The sequence below is a fragment of the Dreissena polymorpha genome, chromosome 16 (assembly GCF_020536995.1).
Source record: "Dreissena polymorpha isolate Duluth1 chromosome 16, UMN_Dpol_1.0, whole genome shotgun sequence".
Lineage (NCBI taxonomy): Eukaryota > Metazoa > Mollusca > Bivalvia > Myida > Dreissenidae > Dreissena > Dreissena polymorpha.
Window position 1 is genome coordinate 30,788,668 of NC_068370.1, and position 19,653 is coordinate 30,808,320.

A 19,653-nucleotide genomic window follows, 5' to 3' on the forward strand; every position below is an offset into this window, starting at 1 on the left:
GTTCATGTTACCCTGGGGTGACTTCAAGCCAATTCTAGTCACCCGGTCGGCTTGACGTCACCCCAGGGTGACATGAATCGGCTTGAAATCACCCTAGGGTGACAAGAATCGGCTTCTAGTCAACTCCGGGTGGCTTCAAGCCATTTCAGGTCGACTATGACCCAATGGGCAGTACTAATATCAGGTAGTCTTCAATATTCAAGAATATTCCTACAATTATTTTCTACAAAATGCAAGATGCTCCAGAGAGATTTGACCGATTTCTACCATTGAACAAGCGTATAAAGTGAGAAATAGTACCCGCAGTGTAACGTTTTGCGGACTTAAATTTCCATATTTTTTAATGAGATGTTAGTGGGCAAAAACAATATATTATTGCGCAAAAGTTTCCGAGAATTCCCCAGGAGTGTACCTTGAAGTTTTTTTTTTGTTTAAACACTTTTGGTGTGACTGAAATTTAACCCACTGATGTACTTGTGATCAAAGGAACGACGAAACACTGGGTAGAGTGCATGTCTTTAGGGCGTACAATAAAATATTTAATTGAGTTACTAGTATATAGTTCAACGCTTATTCTTTTAATATATATTGACACACGAAACCAGTGGCGTAGCCAGACCCAAATTTTAGCCGAGGCAGTACCTTAATTAGGTCATTCTAGGGGGTTCCGGGGGCATGCCCCCCCGGATTTTTTTTATACCCAGAACGTCTCTGGTGCGTTTTAAATGTTATACCTAAATTATCGGAATCGAGGACGGTACACAGGACCGTTTGGCATCAATACAGTAAACAAAAAAATCTGCTACAAGTATATTGTCAATTTTAGATTCTGTTACCATAAACGGTATTTGAAGAAGCAATTATGTAACAACCATTACTACAGAAAAATAGTCATATAATTCATTTGAAGTCAGATAGAAAAAGAAAAAATTGAAACGCAGCTCTCTCATACAAGCCATGATATGTATATTGTTAATATATAATATGAAGAAAACAGATCTATCAAACATTTAAGCGAATAATGTTTCATGAATTGTGAAAAACTTTTTCACTGTCTTAACATGTTTTATTATTCTTCAACTTTTAACTCGACGCCGGCCATAAAGAGGAGAATACCAATAAAACCGAAAACGCCAACCACCCGAAGTGTGGCCGAAGTGTGTCTAGGTCTAAAATAGACCCAGACCTGGCCGTTAAACACCCAATTCTAGCTCGGTACGTTCCGATGTCCACCATGATTTTAGCTTCAAAGTGTACAGTGCGACGCTTTGTTTAATTTACGGATTTTCCGAATCATTTTGGCATCAATTGAAGTTATTAAATTTAAATAATTATCTGCCTCAACATGAGCCGATTGTTTTCAATGATTATATTTGTTAGTGAAAATCATAGTGCCTAAAATTCATTAAATAGCCTCAATTTCTTATACATGTATATAGTTTATTCTTTGACAAAAAATTTCCTTTTCCCCTTCTAATCTCAATATTGCTCGGCATGTCTCAGCGTGGCTACGACGCTGGCAACGCTCCCCATTATTGTGACCATATAGGAATCCATTTTTGCACTAAAACCGATATCTTTTCTTATCGTGATATTGTAATAATGTTAAAATTAATAATGGTATTTAATGGATTGGTTGTCAAGGGTGCCAAAGGCCCTGACGGATCAGTACTTAGTATTCAACTATAATTTTTTTGTATTTTTGCTGGCTAAAGAAGCATAGACAACACAAATGCACATATCATAAATTATTTAATCAACTTCTTTCTCCAAACAACTCATTACGTCCATCTGTTACAGTGTAAAAACATCACAATTGAAACAGTCATTGTTCTGAAATTAAGTCAGTGTTTTTTTATATATGTTTTTTATAAGCAACTTTTCCTCTTTATAAACTGTTAATTCCCCTAAAATGTATCATCACAATATCAGGTGACTCGTGTTATCTATTCTTCAGGCAATCTGATTCCTTAATGTCCATGTGTGCACAGAATTTTAGATGGCTCCCTCCGCCTCCACTGCAGCCCTAGCGGTCTCCAGGATGACTTTGGCTCGTTCTTCACCGGCCTTGATGCGTTTCAATCCCTCGTCTACGGCTGCCTCACTCAGCTTTGGTCTTGGTCTGCAAGAAGATTAAAGACCCTCGTTCTGGGAAAACTGGGCTTAATGCATGTGCGCCGTGCCCTCCCAGAATAGCCCCTGCAGTCCACACAGGATAATCATGGATGACTATTTCGGCATTAACAGATTAACATAATTTTAAGTTTTAAGGAAATCTCATCTAAACAAAAGTCCAGTCTAGGCTGAAAGTGTGGCACCTATGGTTTACTTTCATTCCAATACAAGCTTACCCTTCAGACTATAAGGAAAAAGGTAAATGTCTGTACTTTGTAGCTGTGCATTTTATCATTAATAATGGACAAAAAGTTGTACTTTCAACAAAGAGAGTACTTAATTTATAGAAGGATCTGGAATTTTTAAGAGTATTCTTATTTTTATATTGTCATACATGTTTGCAATCTTTCTAAACAATGCAGAATGTTGACAAATATTACAGTTAAAAGCTGTAAGTTTTAATCATATTTATTTACATTTTACTTTTTAATGGAAACAATTGAGTTTTAACCGACTTCAAATTATAAATGTTTGACAAAATTTGTTGACAACTTTATAAAAGTGGCGAAATTTAGTGTAAACATTATTTTGAGCCAGTGGGAACCTGACATCAATATTCTTTATCCCAAAATGGCTAAATAATAATTAAGCCGTTGGCTAATTTGGCGAATGGCAAAGAAGGCTGTGAAATTCTATGTTAGCTATACTTGTAGCCAAAAAAGCAAATGGCTACTGAGATGTCTTACTGGCTACTGAATTCTCAGATATGTTGCAAAAATGAATGTAAATTATTTAAAAAATAAGGCAGATTCTCAGACTTTCTAATCTAACATTTCTGCTACACATTCAGATTTCTTAGCTCTTACTTAAGACTTTACCTTGTGTCAAAGGCTAACTTACATGTTGTTTAAGCGAGCCAGTGCAAAGGAGAATTCGTCTGATTCTCCGTTCTTGAACTTCTCCATGCGCTCAACAAAGCTATCAATACTGGCCTTGTCTGTGGGCACATGACTCCTGTACTTTCTCTCCAGGGACTCCATGGTGCTCAGGTCTGCCGGAAAAGGACTGGAAATCGGTGCGATACGCTAATGAGCTGTTTTATATATGATTCAAATAAAATGTACACATACATGTAATTTGAGCCTTGTTCTGTGAAAATCTGGCTATACATGTATGCATGTGTGTTAAGTGCTGTCCCTGATTAGCCTACACAGTATGCACAGGCTAATCAGTGAGAACACTTTCTGCTTTTAACCCTTTGCATGCTGGGAAATTTGTCGTCTGCTAAAATGTCGTCCCCCGCATTTCTAAAATTAGCAGTTTCTTCGATTTTATTTCAATAATACTATCAGAATAGCAAACAGTTTGGATCCTGATGAGACGCCACGTTCTGTGGCGTATCATCTGGATCCAAACTGTTTGCAAAGGCCTTCAAAATTCGGTTCCAGCACTGAAAGGGTTAAGGTATCTTCAGTTTGAAGAAAGTTATCTTCATAGCAAAAGTTTAGTTTAGGCAGTAAGTGTTGTTTCTGATTAGACTGTGCAGACTGCACAGGCTAATCAGAGTTGACATTTTAAGCCTGTGCAATAAGCCCAGTTTTCCCAGACCGCAGCTCATATTTACATTAGAACTTTGTGTTACAAACCTTGCAAATAGTTATACATTGTACCATACCACGCACTGCAATATCTGCTATGTTCAAGGGCAAACACTTCAGGAATGTGTGGATCATAAAGGAAGAGCAAGTGGCCTCCACATCTTCATTACATTTGTATGACAGTCACAAATGATATTATTCTCAAGCTGTAATTTGATTGCTTAAATTAAATCACAATGAGCTTTTGACATCAATTCCAATACAAACCCTCTCTACAGTGCCTCAGATAATTATTTGGGAAATAGAGTTTTCACCCATTGATTTTGAAAAATAGGGCTTTTTTATTCTTTTAAGCGAGATTATACGATTTTGTCAGATATTTATGATTTTATATAAAATGTGTAATAATACATATAATAAAATAAAAGTTAAGAAAAACATGTGCCGAAATGTGTGAAATAAGCCAGATATTTAATTTTGATATCGAAAATGTCTGTACAGTCGAATTTGCCAGCATTTATATCATGCAAATACGATGTGAATCTAAATTTAGTTTTAGTACAGATTCGTTCATACAATACCTTTTTGTTTTACGGATAATTTTAATTTCCTGCAACGATATCTATTCATATGACACACAAACACTAACTCCGATCCTAATAGAAAGACGAATGCTTTGGTTATTGTAGGAAAATATGTACGAAATATCTTGGTCACAATTGGCTTGGGGCGCTAATTTGTCTTTGCTGCATTTTATGAAATTGGTCTTCAATGTATAATGTTTCTTGCCTATTTTGTGTTATTGTAACATATTTTTATCAATAAATTACAATTTAACACATTAAAAAAGCGTATAATCTCGCTTTAAATAGGTGGAAATTAGTTATAACAAGACTATTGCCAAGCAATTAAATTCCTTTACCGGCTCCACCATTGTCAGAAATTTCACCATTTTCAGAATATTTTTGGTTTTTGTTTCCATAGCAACCACAATTTTTGACATAGGAATAAAATGAAATGACGTGCATAATGTCCATATTGCCATCTATCCATGTTCCAAGTTTCATGAAAAAATATAAGGAACCTTTAAAGTTATCGCAGGATCCAGAAAAAAACACCATTTTCAGCACTATTTCTAGTCTATTTGTTGCCATAGCGACCACAACTTTTGACGTAGGAACAAAATGAAATGACGTGCATAATGTCCATATTGCCATCTATCCATGTTGCAAGTTTCATGAAAAAATATTAAGAACTAATAAAGTTATCGCAGGATCCAGAAAATAACACCACTTTCAGCACTATTTCTAGTCTATTTGTTTCCATAGCAACCACAATTTTTGACATAGGAATAAAATGAAATGACGTGCATAATGTCCATATTGCCATCTATCCATGTTCCAAGTTTCATGAAAAAATATAAGGAACCTTTAAAGTTATCGCAGGATCCAGAAAAAAACACCATTTTCAGCACTATTTCTAGTCTATTTGTTGCCATAGGGACCACAACTTTTGACGTAGGAACAAAATGAAATGACGTGCATAATGTCCATATTGCCATCTATCCATGTTGCAAGTTTCATGAAAAAATATTAAGAACTAATAAAGTTATCGCAGGATCCAGAAAATAACACCACTTTCAGCACTATTTCTAGTCTATTTGTTGACATAGCAACCACAATTTTTGACGTAGGAACAAAATAAATGACGTACATAATGTCCATATTGCCGTCTATCCATGTTGCAAGTTTCATGAAAAAATATTAAGAACTTTTAAAGTTATCGCAGTATCCAGAAAAAACACCATAATCAGCACTATTTCTAGTCTATTTGTTGCCATAGCATCCACAATTTTTGACGTAGGAACAAAATGAAACGACGCGCATAATGTCCCCATTTCCATCTATCCATGTTCCAAGTTTCATGAAAAAATATTAAGAACTTTGAAAGTTATCGCAGGATCCAGAAAAAAACACCATTATTCAGCACTATTTCTAGTCTATTTGTTGCAATAGCAACCAAAAGTTTTGACGTAGGAACAAAATGAAATGCCGTGCATAATGTCCATATTGCCATCTATCCATGTTCCAAGTTTCATGAAAAAATATTCAAAACTTTTAAAGTTATCGCAGGATCCAGAAAAGTGTGACGGACGGACGGAGACAAAACCGTAAGTCCCCTCCGGTGAAATCAGTAGGGGACTAAAAATGCATACCTTAAAATCATTGCTGCTTTACTTCTGTTGAAGCTTCACACTTGTATTGATTCAATAAAACTGTAAACTATCAAAATTAACTTTAATAAACTGATCTTTCATAACATCTTTAATCCTTTTCCACTTTTGACAGGTTTGTTCAGTCAGGGACCATGTTTTTTTGTATATCAACTGCTGCATACACAGTTTCTAACATCGATAACAAGAATGATTCGGCTCTTATTGGGTAACTTTTAGGGTGCGAAAAAAGTTTGCGATTGACTGATATTTTGGCACTACAATTGTGGATGTCTTTCAACCTCTCTTGGACATTTCGCATCGTAATAAAAAATGAAAGTACAGACACTTTACAAATACATGCACCATAAAGGTCGGATTAAGTCAGATTGAAAACGGATGTATGTCGTCGCAAATTAGTGTGTGCACACTGGTCTTACTGACAATAATGTAGTGACATAACCATCTATGTATAAAATGGTCATTATTAATCTGGTCAGATGCTTTATTTAACTATGAAATCATGGAACCTTGGAACATAATGTGTTTTATGCTATTTTCAGTTTATTTTTAAAGCATTTCAATGTGTTAAGAAACAGATAACAAAGCTTATGTTCCTTAAATAAAATATTTTAATATAATAAATATGCTTATTTTTTTGTCTCAATGCAAATACTATTCAGCTTATAATGATAAATATTATACAAATTTTATATGAAAATAGAACTTACTCAAGTGCCTGGAATTGCCTGACTCTGAAATGAAGCAAAAGAGATAGTTGCAATTTTAACAGTATTGAATTCCATTTTTTTATAGTTAAAAACCTATTTATTTTAGCTCAATTGCATAGAAAGCCTAAGGGTTATTTGAAACGCTCTCGAGTCCGCTTCTTGGGACTAGAACCAGTACTTGGTGTCTATGGGGAAATGTAAACAACGCTCCCACAGTGGAGATCGAACCCATGACCTCCCGATCGCTAGACAGACACCATATCCACTACAGCACTGCGACCTAAATATAAATTTTTAATATACACAAAAGGAACACACACTATGGGGTGTTGTGTCAGTTATGGTGATTTTTTCCCTGAATAGAATATATTTACCAACCTTTGTCTGCAAATGATACATACAAATACTACATGAAGCACCCTTTACCTAGATTGTGCCCAACATCATTTATTACCAACCTGGTCTGGTTACGAGCCTTGAGGTAGGCTTCTCTATCAGCAGTGGCCCCCTCCTCCTTCATTCCCTGCAGTGTGTAGAACTGGGTCATAATTGACTTACCTGGTCTGGTTACGAGCCTTGAGGTAGGCTTCTCTATCAGCAGTGGCCCCCTCCTCCTTCATTCCCTGCAGTGTGTAGAACTGGGTCATAATTGACTTACCTGGTCTGGTTACGAGCCTTGAGGTAGGCTTCTCTATCAGCAGTGGCCCCCTCCTCCTTCATTCCCTGCGGTGTGTAGAACTGGGTCATAATTGACTTACCTGGTCTGGTTACGAGCCTTGAGGTAGGCTTCTCTATCAGCAGTGGCCCCTCCTCCTTTATTCCCTGCAGTGTGTAGAACTGGGTCATAATTGACTTACCTGGTCTGGTTACGAGCCTTGAGGTAGGCTTCTCTATCAGCAGTGGCCCCCTCCTCCTTCATTCCCTGCAGTGTGTAGAACTGGGTCATGGCCTCGAGGAATTCCTTGCCGTCACAGTTCTCAAACAAGCCCTTGAACTTGTCTGCTGACAATGTGTAGCTGCAAGACAGGTGGAAGAGGTGAACAATGCTCTGGGAAAGCAGGGCTTAATGCATGACATACATGTAAGGTGTTGTCACAGGTGCTATCTGGGGGGCTTAATGCATGACATAAGGTGTTGTCACAGGTGCTATCTGGGAAACACTTTATGAACATGTATTAAACCCTGTCTTACCAAAGCCGGTCTCAGAAAGTTTTTGTTAAGTAAAAACAAGAGCATTGTCACAAACATTTAATATATCCCTGAACGGCTTTTTTGGTTTTTAACTTGGACATGTATGGGGATTACAGGAGGTGAACCCTCTGGCACATCAACACCTCAAGTTGATGATATATTTATAGCTTTTCGTATATCCAGTTCTTTGATTCACAAGCTTAAACAAGATTTCTGCAGTCGGAGACAACAACAACACAAAACAACAACAACAACAGGGCCTTGACACAGGATTTTTTGCAACAAAACTGACCATAAGAGTTAATCTTATCTAATTAGTGTGACTCAGCCACTTTCAAAAGGGGTCATCTACTGTCTTAGGATAATGCACATAGGAAATATCGAGCAAATTCATGAATCAGTTGACAAGTTATTGATCATAAATGAATTCACACTAAGTGTGACAGTGACCTTGACCTTTGACCTAGTAAACCCAATTTCAATAAGGGCCATCTACTGCCCAAGGCCAATGCACATGTGAAGTATCAAGCCAATCTTTCCCTCTAATCACAAGTTATTTCGCAGAAACAATTTTCACTTTTATTGTGCCAGTGACCTTTTATCTAGTGAACCCAATTTCAATAGGTGTCATCTACTGAAAAAAGATAATGTACATAGGAGGTATTAAGCCAATTGGTCAATCCGTTCGCAAGTTATTGATCGGAAACAAACTGGTCTACATACAGACCAACAGACATCCAGCAAAACAATATAGCCCTCTTCTTCGAAGGGGGGCATAAAAATTGTTTGTGGACTTAGTGACTGAACAAGTAAGTTATTCCATTATTTTTCCTCTCAACCCTCTTTTAAGGATCAATTATGATAAATATTAACTTTTTCCACACAGTAGACCCAAAGGACATAATACATTGACCACCTAACATTTAACTCCAAAACTTACGCTAAAATGCAGAAGATCACATGTTTACTTAAATACACATCACAAGTCTGTTTTCAGATGTGTTACCATGGAAATCTTACCTGCCAGGGTGGTAACCCATTCTCTGGAGCCTCTCAGTCTGGGCTTTTATCAAACTTTCATCTGTGGTACATGCTCTACAAAACATGACACATTTTCAAAAAGTGGAAGTTGATACATTGGTGTAATAGAGCTTCATTTTCTGTCATTACCACTTTAAGCGGTAATGTGAGTCACACACATTTGTTTTCTGACACAAACACAAAAATATCTAAAATATATCTTTAATGCACACATTAAAACAACTTACTTGTTAATGGTGTGCTTGCACAAAAATTATACAAGAAACGGTCGGAGACGGATGATGCTCCTCAAAGTTGTTTTTGTCACAATTTTGCACTATATATTCAGATAAAAGGAAACGTCTAGTAGTTGGGGGGGGGACAAGAATTGCACTATATTTACAGTTTATAGAAAATTTCAACGGGCCATAACTCTGTGAAAAATCATCCGACCATAACCGGCTGATAATATGCCAACTCCTGTTGGTAGTAAAGCTTCCCATAAAGTTTCATTGAATTTTCGGTCATTAGAATCTGAGAAATAGCCCGTACAAGAATTGTGCAACGACGGACGGACACATGCACGGAAGGACGAAGCGGCGACTATATGCTCCCTTCCAAATTTTTTTGGGGTAGCGTAATAAATCCAAGTTTCAAACAACAGTACATGTTTTTGCAACAGACAATGCTGTGCAAGATAGATCTAGTGATGAGGTGTTTTATCATCATGATACAGTTCAGCCAACGCACACAAACATATTTCGCGATCCGCATCGGCAAGGCGAAACGGTTCAATGCCGCGTCAGTTGAAGCCGCGGCAGTATGCGGTGGCAAGACACATTTCGTCGCGATGCTTCACACCTGTCCGACCGCGATCCGCAATATGACGAGTCGATGCGTATTGTAAAAAAAAAAGAAGAAAAGATTTGTTAGTCAATGAATTTTAAAAGAACTATTATAATAATATTTAAAATCATAATTAATTAAATGTGCCCGGATTCAATATTGTTAATAGAAAAGCATGTTGTTGTTTTGTTTTTAGTGATTGCATTCCCGTTTCTAAAGAAGTTGCTGTAATCCTGATAGAAATAATTATTATTTAGAAAGAATGCAAATTAAAAAACAAATCAAATTTATAAAGACAAAACACGATTATCAAGGGCATATATTAATTCAATTGCAATAATCATTTATTATTGTCATTTTTAGAATCGGCTAAAGTAGCCACTTTTCCTGTTGGTTTGGCCACCTACGCATTCAAACTCGCGCTCTACTGTGAAGCTCTGTGTAGGGAAATTGCTGATACAAACGCAGAGTCTTTAATTTCTCTATCTTGCAATTACTTTATCCTCTATACATAATGAACTTATTTAACAAATAACGTATTAAGTATGAACATTGAACGCATTCAAATGATACATTCAAGCAAATGTAATGAATCATTAATGGTCAGCATTGAACGATTTAACAATTATTAACGAAAGCATAACATAAACGGTGCAAAACAAATTTTAATTTTAACAACAGTGTGGGCAAAAAACTGTCTCCTCTTCGCAGCACCGATTTTGTATGGCAGAAGGAAAGGTGGACCCGATGCCCACACTCGTCACACTGCCTCCAATTAACAATTTTTATGTGCGGCCTCGTGTCCAGATTTGTTGGACTAAATTGTCCACATACGCAACAGTTTTCGGAAATCGTCCGTGTCCGATTCGGTATCAGAGTCTTCTCTAACAATGTTGGCGTGCAACTTTTGTATGCCACTTGTTGACAGCATCGGGCTTTAACACATCATCTGGCTTTGAGATGTGACGGCATTGGCATTTTTCTTGGCGTCGTACATCTCCACCTCTTCAATGTATGCATCGCTTGTAATATATTTCCCGCCAGGTTTTGGTTTCACCAACATCTTCTTTTGGTATCTGCACGTGGTAGGGGTTGGTGATTCTGTTTTTGCCCGGAGATACTCTTCAACTGCCTGCTTGCCAGCCCGTACTTCTTGTAACTTCTGAAGAGGTGAAGAGGTGTCTAGTCTCGGAATGACTCGCATGACACGAGCTTTTCTGAAGGCACCGCATTCTTGTTTAGTGGGTACACACCGGCCTTCCTGAAGGCTGACACGATGTTCCAAGGGCTAAGTGCCTTCAGGTAAGCGCTGCAAGCCATTCCAGCAACTTCATACTTCGTTACCACTTTCCCAGGGTTGGCCTTCATGTACGAAGCACATTCGCTGTAGTAGAATCACTTTAATGGACCAAACCACCTACGTCAAGCAGTTGAAGGATATGAGAAGTATGCGCTGGCAAGCAGAACAGATGAATGTTTCTCTCGCAGGCCCATTTCATCATCTCCGTTGAGGTGTGCATTGTGTGTCCGTCGAGTAATAAGATCACGGGTTGACTGCCATCACCCCTATTGATATTTGTCAAGAAATGATTTTCAAGGTAGTCCTTGAAGGTCGAGGTCGTTGACCACCCTGTTTCAGACATTGTGACTTTCGCACCTGGCGTCAGGTCTTTCGCCAGATTTTCATTGGTTCTCTTCCCTGCTGTTATGAAAGTTACGACATCAACATTTGAAGATATTTATCATAATTTATGTTTTAATTGAATTGATTAATTCTGATCATATTTACTGCTTGTAACACTTAATTAATGAAAGCATATTCTCATGTATTAAATGTTTTTACTTAAGTACTAATTGGGCTAACTGAATGTATACTGTTATACTAAGTATTTAAGAAGTTTGATGAAGTTAGAATTGAACTAATGTTGGTGATATTGTTCGTAAAATATTTTCATATTCGTTTGTTAATCATATTATTATCAACCTTTAAATATTAAATATGGCGGAAGGTGATTTCCAGAAGCACTGGCGCATGCGATCAGCGTTGTGGTCGCTGAGCGTGGTGATGTTACTGCCTGTGCCTTTTCATGCACAGGAGCGATTATGTTAGGGGAACGATGCTCAGGGGAGATTCCGGTTTCATCGAGATTAAAAATGCAGTCCGGCCTCTCTTGTAACCCGTATTCCGCCACAGCTGCCTCTAGATTGTTGAGGAACTGCTCAACAACCTCTGGGGTTGAGTATTTTGCCCTGTTTGACTCCAACGCAGTTTGGTTTGCGGGTAGAGATCCTTGATTCCCACCGTTTAAGAAACCCATACAGCCAGCAGATGCTTAGTGGTTTTTCCGAATCACGCTTCCATAGGTGGTGCGCCAATTCACCACCCAACTTCTGCATGGCTGTATTGCTTAACCCATAGCCAAGCCTTGCGCAATTTTCAGCATGCTCAACAAGGCCTAACTCTTCGTCATGTGTAAAAATTGTCTCCTTCAGAAACTTGTTGGGATCTACACGTCCGCTAATCCTATCTCTTAATGTTTGATAGGGGATGGAATATTGAAGTGCCACTCGAGGAACAGATATTTTTTTCATTTTAACATCATCTACTGCTTTAAGCAGAATATCGGGGTATATGCTCTATTCCCTCCATGGTATCTCTGAGGTTTGGCCTACAACGTTAAAAAATCTGCGTGGCGTTAATAAGATTTTAATTGATTTTCGTGTGGATACCATAAACCCCTTTATGGGCCTCTATAATATGACAACGCTGATCTGAGTCGATAATGCACAGTAAAATGACCTTGACAAATGGGAGCACAGGAATCCAGATTATTCGAAAACATACATATTGGAAATATTTAACTTAAAAGGTGATTTTTTTCCATTTATTTGGTGTTTGAGTACATTGTGTGTTTAATTATTATTATTTAATTATACAACTATTACCTTGTTTGTCCTCATTTTTTGGATTTTGTTGACAGTGAAAAATATTCGGGTTGTAATTGTATCGAATTCGGACGCGTGCAGTGCACGGACGGCTAAATAATTACGTCATTAAAAAAATTACGAATTAATACACATTCACGAACCTGTAGGAATGAAGGAGTTACTTTGTGTGCGCTTATTGCGCGGTATGATTATTATCTTTATATTAAACGATCAACAAACATTTTTGTAATAATTCAAGAAGAAAAGTTGATTTATTTAATAGAATTCGTTCCAGTGTGCGATCATTTAAAAAAGAATATTCCTGGGCATTCCGGAAATTTGCACTTGGTTCCAATTTCGACCGGTCTTTTATTTATCGATTTCTAAATGGTTAGCGGCTGGCAAAGAATGAACGGTAACTGACGAAACCTCTTCGCTACTTTCTGAAAAATCTTACGATTTTTCGAAATGCTGCTAATGTCCGTTATCTTGAAATTTTAAGTGATCGATTTATAGCAATGTTAAGCACTGCAGTAGCATATTGTAAAGCAATATGTTAACTGAATTATATATTGATTACATATTTGCTAGGTTACTGGTTACTCGTTTACATTTTCTACATTCAAACGATATGTATAAAGCGCATTTTATTATATGTGCAAAACATGTACATGTTTTCGGACTGTCGTATTCGGATACAGTATGATTCGTCAATTTTAATTTATTTTCGACGTTCGTTATAATTTTTTTATAGAATGACGATACACATGCGGTGATATGGATGGTATGGTTTATAATATTTCGCATTGTAGTCACCAGAAATTGCAACTGGAAATACTACAAAAAAGTACAATAAGCTAGGTCACGGGGGTGTCCCCCATAGGGACTCGGCCCTTAATCCCCGTTGGGGTCCTGCGGTCCAAGACCCCTAGCGTAATTTTCTGGATTTCAAATTTGGGTAAATTGACACCCCTGGAATTAAGAAAACAAATATGTAACCATACAACTTATCCACTTAGGAAAACAACCAACACTTAGTATTAATGGAGCATCTGAGTTGTTGTCGAACGACATAACACTTAACTTCGCAAATATATAAATATGATATATATGTTTGTACATTGATGTTTCGGTCCTATGAATCCCAGACCGGTCCTGCAAGTTATCTAAGACTACCGGACCGGATGTCCTGTGGACTTAAAATACTTGTGGGAATGTCTGGTGCATGGCCAAGTTTGTTTGTTTCCTGCCCGTAGTGTATGTAATTCACACATGAACAAGGTCACGTAATTATGTACAATTGTTTTCCTTTTCATATCGAGACATCAAGGAGACCAGGCAGCTGTTTTGGCACCTACAAGTGGTCAGGTCTCTAGCAGAGGGTGGATTTATAATTGCATGTTGTTTTTATTATTATATTTTAACAGAGACAGTTAGCAGTTTGAAGCCACATCAATAATCAAGAATTGATTGTTGTTTTGTTAATTATCAGCTTATTATAACTATTATTTGAATATGCGTATATAAACTTGTTTTATTTTGTTCATATCATACAGTTGATATCACTACTTATAACCCGATATTCCCGTATATTCCAGTTTTAAAGCTAATCCTGGTAAATATTTACGATAGAAGTGCTCGATAACACACACATTCAACATTTTTCTTAAGTATCAAATAAATTTTGGCATTTGTTACTATTTAAAGATGTGATGAAATAATGTCCAATCGGAGCGTTTTTTCCCACTGAACACACGTAAATCGCCCGACGTGATGTTCATGTTTTTATACAACACAAAATACACCCACACTTTCCATGCGACGTTCTACATGACTGCATAAATTTCGCGCGCTTTTCATTGAGACAAAGCATAAAGCACTGTTTATATGACGCTAGAATTTGTTAATTTCACATTAGGAGAACATCTTTGCATCGACATCAGCCGGCAATTTCTGGGCAATGTGCGTCCTTTGGCGCAGCGTCAGGCCAAAGCGATTCATGAAGCGGGTGCACCAACCCGCAGATGCCTTAACCCTTTCCTTGACAGCCATTTAGCCAATATAAGCCTCTCCAGTTACCATAAGACCTAGCTGCCTGCTGACCAGTGGCTGATAGCCATCCTATCAATATCAGTACCCCATCTTTACAGGCATTATTGGAAAAACGCTGTTTTATGACCCTCATTGCTTTTGAACCTGATATTCTCATAAAAATTGAAATATTATTGAAAAATACTATTATGAAAGTTTAAGCTAACAAAATTTCCTTTCCTGTGGTGTAAACTGTATGTTTCTACCTTAATTTATTGGTCAGTTATAGTCATGCAAAGTTGACCGTTGTGTGTTTTACTGCGTTTCAATGCAAATCTACTTCTTTGGAAACGCAACCCTCATTGCCTTTAAACCTGATTTTCTCATAAAAGTTGAAATATTATTGAAAAACACTCACTATGAAAGTTTTAGCTAATAAAATTTCCTTTCCTGTGGTGTAAACTTATGTTTCTACATTATTTTATTCATCAGTTATAGTCATGTAAAGTTGACCGTTGTGTGTTTTACTGGGTTTAAATGCAAATCTCTTTCCAGCTCATATAGAAACTTTGCGAAGTTGGTGTGTTGAATCAAATACAAATAATTATATTTTGGAATCTTAATTTTTTTTCTTACTTTCCAAACTACAATTCTTCTTTCTTGAAGATTTTTTATTTTATAAGTTTCTCAAACAACTTCATTCATTTTCAAAATCAATTGTATTCTTTCTTATAAAATTCTTACAATACTTGGTATTTCTATTACATTAATTCACCAAATGATTTATAAACATTAATAGATACCGGTAACCATTTAATTGGATGTTGCATAATGTGCCATGAATATTCATATAATCAATTTGCATTTTATTACCGATCGAAATCCGGCAATGTCGGCGTCTTCAGTTCGTGTATTTATTTGCAAAATTCCAATTTGAGGCGGCTACTTTATTATCAAATACTCCAGTTTATAATCTGATCGCTGACATATAACTTTATAACCCAGAAGTCGCTGACAAACCCGTGTATTCGTGTACCAAATTACAAAACGCCGAGGTAACATGGCATGAACGCCAACGTCATCTGAAGACTACTGCTGCGTCCGGTAAACATGTTTATTCAAAGTGTCTAGAACCTGTGTTTCTTATCCCTAAATGTTAGATTAGCACCTGCGCTATTAATTATTATGTTGGTCAGTTCAAAGGCATATTGAAGACCGCCGACTGCGTCTTTGCTTTATTGCCCAATCAAGCACCAATAATCCAATATCCTGTGTATTACGAAACACATACTTTAGATAAGCAGGTGTCGTTTGTAAAAACATTTGAGTGTACATGCCATTAAACATATCGATGTCATTCTCGTATATGATCTTGGAAACAAACATTTACGATATAATGGAATCAAACAACAATAAGAATGAAATCGATTTACACCCAAATCATATTATATCCCTATGGAACGTGTTTATTTTTGCGGCATTTTTAACGAGTTATTAAGACATTTTCAGAAAATGTCCAAATTAAATACGGTTCGAGAAAAGCAGTTATTTTAGGACATTACGAAATGCCCGAAGCGCGCACATCCCGGAACGTGAAATACGCATGTCAAATGGTAAACCCTCGTCTTGATTGGTTGCCAATTGCATCATAACTTTAAATAGCAACATTACCGGATGCAGGCTTTTTTTTGGCCCGATTTTCTATCGCCTATGTTCTCAATCCCAAAAAGTATACTTTTTTTCCAAAATGTGGCAAAAATTCCCAATTTCCGAAAAAAAAAAAAAAAAATATTATTATTTTTTTTTTAGAAAGTGTCTAATGCGTATTTAATCTCAATTTTATTTCAATTACATCTAACAAAGTATTATATGATTTTGTTCTTTTAATTTGAATGATTATAAAGAGTTATAGCAAATTTAGTATTTCCTTAATCAGTGGACTTTTCATTTGGAATAAAAACGCTAATGAATTTATCTTCCCAATTTCATGAAAATGCCGATAAAATTCCCAATTCCAAAGCCATGGGCTATCTTCCCAAAAAGTGGGAACAAAAACCCTGGGATGTTTACTCGACAGTTTAGAAAAATGATGAATGTAGGTGTATATGCATTTCTGTTACACTTAAAACGTCATTTTAAGCATTTAAATAGCTAATTAAATCATGCCTCGTAAAAACGCGTATATATCAGGTAATAGATAGGGTAGTAGAAATGCATAGATAACAGGGAATCGATACAGGCTTAGATACGCGTATTTGGCAGGGAATCGATAGGGTCGTAGAAACGCGAACCTGTCAAGGAAAGGGTTAAAGACGGCAGTGTGGATGCCATACTAAGTGTCCTTAGCCATAACCTGTGCTTTAAGTCTGATGGCATTACGGGAAACGGCAAAACCACATTGCCGCTGTACCAAGATCCAACGGCAAGCGTGCAAGTCCGTCTCAATTGCATCATACGGGCTAATCCGCACAACACGCCGCTTCTGTTTAGCATGTCCACTCATTATTGTAACCTTCATCTTACGCCAATCACGCACTTGCTTTTCACTCACACCAAACTCGCGTTCAGCAGCACCATTATTATTTGATTGCTCTGCAAATTCTATCACTCGTATCTTAAACACATTGTCATACGCCTGGTGGTTGCGTTTTTCAGGCATTTTCACAAATCAAATGTGAATCAAATTAATAAATTATTAATTTATAATTATAAAGTTTGCACTAAAATGTCCACGCTAGTAACAATCCACAACTTTATAATCCGATGACACAATGTGATCACTGTAATCAAATCTTTGTACTTTAATCTGACTATCAAACCAATTGATAAGTGCCTCAATAAAACACGATTTTATAACAATGATTGACATAACCAATAGACCGAGCTATGCAAGTGCTCAAACATAATTGGACGATTATCAGTGAATAACAAACTCGCGATTGGTTACACATGTCGCTTCAAAAAATTAAAGGAATCTTATTTTATCTGCGAGAAGGGTGATGCTTTAGGGCTTCTTGACAGGAAGCCGCTTTCCTTTGATGATGTCAAACTGTCAATTCACACACGTTGCCAATTATTGCTCGACTTTAAAAATGACTTGATCTTTTTTTTACGCGTTAAGTTATAAAAAACACCGACCAACATGAAAACTTTGGATTAAATTATGAAAATAAAAACAATGGAAATGTTGCAAACTGTGGTTATATTAATTGGTAAGTATCAGTTAAAGACAACATTTCGTGTGTAGTATTTCAACAAGTTTTCTATACAACAACAACAACAAAGTTTACCATTACCACGAGGATCGATCTTGTTAGAATGTCATCATTTTTTTCATGGACGACCTCATAAGTCGAGGCTGTAAATTTAATCAAATTTTTTAGGAAAAAAATCTCGACTCATGACTGGATTTTTACGGTATTACAACGAATATTTATTTAAGCGCATTACATGCCATATCGCTTATTAAAGCGTGAAAATAATAACTATGAATGTAGTGTAAATCTAGGTTTCTAAGCTACACAAATGTACATGCAGGTGTGTATCTTTTCACTTGATTTACTCTGTGAAAGTACGCGAGGTTAATATAGACTCAGCGTTTTTGCGCGGATTGATGCCAAATGCCTTGGCGATACACCAGTGAACACACGACGCTGCAGCCGAGTACTAAGATTCTGGCCATGGCATGACCGAGGATTATGTTGGTTCTGTGTGGGCTGTACTGTACATGGCTTTTTCTGGAACTGTTGTGCAAATGAGATTGAACTGTAAATTCAAAACTTCCACTGTTTGATGATGGCTTTTTGTTATGTTTTTGTTTTGAGTATTTCTCCACAAAAGATATGCAAATGTATGTCTTGGGTAACATTTATTGTGTTTGTTGCAATGTAAGAGGTTGATTTTAAAGACATATTATGGACAATTATTTTAACATGGTTTTTGCCTTCACGAGGAAGAACTTGTATGTATGTACTCATAAAAGCTCACTTAAAGAAAAACTACTTACTTCAGAAAACCCTCAAACTTTTCTTTCCTGGGTCTGTACCAGGCAAAGTAGTAGACAACGCCTAAAGCAGCAGTGCTTGAACAAGTGACAACACCTAATTTGAAAATAGCATTGGTGAAGGAGCCAGTCGTAGCTGCTATACGCTGCGCCATCTGTAAAATAGAAAATAAACGTGTAAAGCTATTGTCTACAAAAAATATTAAGACTGGCAAATATACATTTTTCAAACGCGAGTCGACAGGAGCTCTATCCGCCGGTAAACCCTATCCGCCAAAGGGTACAGTCTACAGATGGAAGCGTTGAGGCATAAATGCTTCTCTTTTATGAAGCGCATACGGATGAATATGTTTAAAAATGTGGGATGCGCTTATGTTTAAGAAATTGCTTAAATTATTGTGATTATCACGTTATCATGTACTGATTTACTCATAAAAACATCATGACCTTGTCGGTTGTCGTTCACAGTAATGGCTACCTCACCTAAACACGCGGTAACACCTCAAAATCTCAAAGTTTAATGAAATTTGTTAAACTACTTTACTTTAACTTTCACCTTTTTCAGGAACTTTCAACAGAAACTGGAATACTGTAACGCATCCTGCATGATATGTTCAAGATTTCTACACCTGGAACTTTATCAACTCTTGCAATTAATATTATGCGTTACCACAGTAACATAACTATTTTCGGCAACAGCGGCGTCGTATTGCTCATCTGTTTCCCCGAAATTATATACTTAAATATTTATAAACTGTATAACGTATTTGTTTCAAAGTTTGTTCATATAATATATATATATATATATATATATACATATATATATATATATATATATATATATATATATATATATATATATATATATATATATATATATATATATATATATATATATATATATATATATATATATATATATATATATATATATATATATATATATATATATATTATATCGGTTAACAATGCTGCATT

The 19,653-nt window shown here is 36.5% G+C and overlaps 1 protein-coding gene across 1 annotated transcript; it reads right to left on the bottom strand.

Annotated features, from left to right (window-relative positions):
- Positions 1-1,739: 1,739 nt before the first annotated feature.
- Positions 1,740-19,225, bottom strand: LOC127861447 (uncharacterized). Its single transcript, XM_052399950.1, has 7 exons — positions 19,123-19,225; positions 18,679-18,830; positions 8,868-8,942; positions 7,514-7,672; positions 6,657-6,680; positions 3,016-3,180; positions 1,740-2,122 (listed from the first exon to the last, which is right to left on the bottom strand). Exons 2-7 carry the CDS (start codon positions 18,828-18,830, stop codon positions 1,996-1,998), a joined length of 702 nt encoding a protein of 233 aa, XP_052255910.1. The 5' UTR covers positions 19,123-19,225; the 3' UTR covers positions 1,740-1,995.
- Positions 19,226-19,653: the final 428 nt, after the last annotated feature.

Bases quoted from the DNA above. Each gene is read 5' to 3' on its own strand.
- LOC127861447 (XM_052399950.1), bottom strand. From the start codon at position 18,830: ATGGCGCAGCGTATAGCAGCTACGACTGGCTCCTTCACCAATGCTATT. The intron at 7,673-8,867 runs GTAAGATTTCCA...CCTGTCTTGCAG, and splicing joins ATGGGTTACCACCCTGGCAG to CTACACATTGTCAGCAGACA. The intron at 2,123-3,015 runs GTAAGTTAGCCT...ATCTTCTTGCAG, and splicing joins CTGGCTCGCTTAAACAACAT to ACCAAGACCAAAGCTGAGTG.